Genomic DNA, 3,986 nt, shown 5'->3' on the forward strand with positions numbered 1-3,986 from the left:
TGTCAATATTTGACACGCCACGAAAACCCGATCCCGATTTTAAAATGGGTCGGGTTCGAGTTCCCGGATTCGACCCGTTTGAAAAAATGAATCGGATTCGGGTTGCCGGGTCAACCCGCAAACCCGTTTAAATTGAATTTGCCCGCGCTACCCCGCCTGCCCGCTCACCACCCGTTGCTGCGTAAGCTGCCGCGCCTGCCAGCACCGGCGGCTCGCACACGCACCCGTGCTCGCCGCTTGCTGCTAGCCCGCGCGCGCACTCGCGATCACCGCACTCTCGTTCACCCACGTTTTGGGTCCCGTGACGGGTCGGGTCAACCCGACAACCCACCGGGTCAGGTCCGGGTTCGGATTTTCGACCCGTTTATCTACCCTGGTTGGGTTAGGATTGACCCGTTTGAGCCCGGGTCAGTTCGGGTTCGACCCGAACCCGACCGGTGACACGAAATTCACACCCCTAATTAAAAGATAAGTATAAAATTAAGTTAAGTGCTGCATAGAGGATGATGATTAGGTGGATGAGTGGCTTCACTCTTAGAGACGAAAATGTAAAATGAATATATAAGTGAAAAAGTTGGAATAACTCCAGTGGCAAATAAAATTAGAAAGGGTTATCTTAGATGGTCATTTCTGATGACACAAATAGAAGATTAAATGTATATTAGATTTGACTTATATTAAGAAAGATAGGTGTAATTAAACCTAAAAAATTTTGATTAGAAAATATTAGAAATGATATTTTTTTTATTAGATGTAAATAAAAATCTGACTTTAAAAAAATAGAACAGAGAAAAATAATTCATGTAACCTCCATAGTGGAATAAAGACTTGCTCTTGTTGTTGTATTAGATTTTCCTTAATATAAATATGCTAGAAAAATATATGAAAATTAATACGACTATATAAAAGCATGAGAAACATATATCTGTAACAAAATAGCTTCAGAAATATTTGCATATACACTGTACACATTCTTATTCTATTTGACCCCTTGAGATAGTGGGCAAATTATTGGGTTCGGACACTCGACGTGTTCGGAGCTCAATGAAAATGCGTCACATCACATCCCACTTGGTACTGAGCAGTACCAAACAGTACCAAGCTCGGTACTTAGTACTTCACAGTACTAAGCTCAGTACTGCTTGATACTGTGAAGTACTGAACGTAAGCTGTGTCTGGTGTCCAATCTCTTAAGATATTGCAGGTATTTCGTACCATGGATGGAATCTCCGTCGACGGATTGCCAGAAAACCTCGGAACCTCCGAGCACAGCATACACGACGCTTACGTGTCGGCCATTCGCCGGGCACAGAGGTTCGTGTACATCGAGAACCAGTACTTCATGGGCGGGTGCCATTTGTGGGACGAAGACGAGGCCAGTGGATGCACAAATCTAATCCCCGTGGAGATTGCGCTCAAGGTGGGCAGCAAGATTCGTGCCGGCGAGAGATTTGCGGCTTACGTGGTTATCCCAATGTGGCCGGAGGGTTCGGTGGACGGCGAGGCCGTGCAGGGCATGTTGCATTGGAGTCGGATGACGATGGTGATGATGTACCGAGTGGTGGGAGAAGCTATTAGAGAGAGTGGGGTGATGGCGCACCCAAGGGATTATCTCAATTTCTTCTGTCTTGCTAATAGGGAGGAGAGAAGGGAGGGGGAGTTTGTTCCTCGTTCTTCTCCCCCTCATGGAAGCCATTATTGGAAGGCTCAGAAGAATAGGAGATTTATGATCTACGTGCACTCCAAGCTCATGATAGGTGAGAGAAATTTACTGAATATTAATTAGCTAATTTGTGAGCTTTACATAATTGATAATTCATAGGGGATTTAGATATATTTCATTATGTATTTGTATATATTTAATATTTTAATTATAATATTTATTTATAAAACATTAAAAAATTTGTCATATTAAAAATATTATTAATATTAATTTTTTAAAACAAAAAATATATTTTTATGTATATATTTTGATGTAAGAAGACATTAAAGTATTCTATGATTAAATATTAAAATTTAAGTACTAAGTTAAGTGAATGCATTTTTTTTATAATATAATAATAATATATGTTATGTGAATACATAATAATTATATAATACGCAGATAAATAACTCATTATAAAAACTTAATTGTATTGTGATTTTTTTAACTAGTTCATTTTTGGGCTATTTGGTTGGATTATTACACAAGGGTGTAAAGTATTTTAAATATATAAATTTTAAAACTTTTGATGTCTAATTTGATGAAAAAGAATGCAAAAGTAAAAATATATGTAGTGTAAATCATTTTAATTTATTTTTTAGATAAACAAAACTCACCCAATTTTAAGCGAGAACGGTTTATGCCGCAAACAAGCTCGCTTGACCACCACCATCACTCTCCGGCCACCACCGCCGCCAACTGTCGTCCACCACCCTTCGCAACCACCCATCGGTTGCCACCATCTTTAAATTTTATATTATATTTATTTTATTTCAAACCAAATAAAAAAATATTTATTTAAATTTATTTTATAATCATTCAAATAACTCAAAAGTATTTCTTTTATACTGAATTCATTTTACAATGCATTCTTTTTTAGCCAACCAAATAGCCCGAGGTATTTGGAATTCCTCACATTTGGTTGGGTTTCAAATACACTGAAAATTCATTCCAATTGTCGATGCCCAACCACCCGCTACCACCAGCCACCACCGCCAGCTACTCGTCGTAGGCTGCTACCAGCCACCACTGTCGGTAGCCCGCCTTCGGCCACTAACACATGCCACCACCGTCGCGTTAGTAGATCGCTGCTAGCTAGCCACAACCACCGACCACATAGTTTCTAATGTTGGTCGCCGACCATTACCCTTTTTGCACTTTATAATGTATTTATTTTAGTTCAAACCAAACAAAAAATATAATCCCATGCATTCCTTTTATTTTTGGGGGTATTTGATCGGATAAAAAAGAAATGCAATGTAAAAGAAATATTTTGGAGTTGTTTTGATAAATGTAAAGTAAATGTAGGGTTTTTTTAAAGTAAAATAAATATACTATAAAGTCCAAATTAAGATGATGGCTGTCGGGATGGGCGATAGTGGCAGTGGCGATTAGCGGTGGTGGTAATGGCCAGTGGCTAATGGCTGTGGCTGAAAGTGGTGGTGGTGGCCGACAATGGTAGGGCCAGCGATGGAAGGTGATGGTGATCAACAACATTTATGGCGACGATCAAGTGAGCTTTTCTAAACCCTAAACGATTCTCACTCAAAATTGAGCGAGTTTAATTTACCTATAAATAAATTACAATCATTTACATTTCATTTACTTTACTTTGCATTCTCTTTTCATAGGACTAAACACCAATATTTTTCAAATCCTTGCATTCAAATACCTTCAAAATATTCCATTTACTCTACATTCTTTTTTCAAGCAACCAAACAACCCTAATTTATATATGGATGCCATCAGATGCATATAAAGCAACAAGCTTTGCAAGCACAATACAATATACCAAGTACAACTTTCTAGATCCATACTGATCTTAATTATCCCTATTCATCCATCAATTGCAGTTGATGATGAATACATCCTAATCGGCTCAGCCAACTTGAACCAGAGATCGCTGGACGGCGATCGAGACACGGAGATCGCAATCGGGTGTTATCAACCTAGCAGCACTAACAGTAGCCGACGAGGGGATATTTTCGCCTATCGAATGTCTCTCTGGTTCGAGCACGCCGGCAAAATTGAAGAAGCTTTTGCAGAGCCGCAAAGCTTACAATGTGTGAGTACTCTGCGCGGGCTTGGCGATGAGATGTGGAAGAAATATAGCGGCGAGGAGATGGTCGACATGGAAAGCGTACATTTGGTGAGCTATCCCGTGGATGTGTTGGAAGATGGTTCAGTTAGGGATTTGGAGGGTGGCGGAGGCGCCTTTCCAGATACCTCCGCGTTAGTAAGTGGCCGGAGATCCAAGATGATCCCACCCATTTGCACCACTTAA

General features: G+C 40.0%; 1 protein-coding gene across 1 annotated transcript in view; it reads left to right on the forward strand.

Moving 5' to 3' along the window:
- Positions 1–3,986, forward strand: part of LOC110105169 (phospholipase D alpha 4) — a 14,615-nt gene extending 10,629 nt beyond the window's left edge. The window contains exons 3-4 of the mRNA XM_020834560.2: positions 1,205–1,757; positions 3,556–3,986. Coding sequence (XP_020690219.1) covers positions 1,205–1,757; positions 3,556–3,986 — 984 coding nt within the window. The remainder of the gene's footprint in view (positions 1–1,204; positions 1,758–3,555) is intronic.

This window comes from Dendrobium catenatum, unplaced genomic scaffold (assembly GCF_001605985.2).
Source record: "Dendrobium catenatum unplaced genomic scaffold, ASM160598v2 fragScaff_scaffold_716, whole genome shotgun sequence".
Lineage (NCBI taxonomy): Eukaryota > Viridiplantae > Streptophyta > Magnoliopsida > Asparagales > Orchidaceae > Dendrobium > Dendrobium catenatum.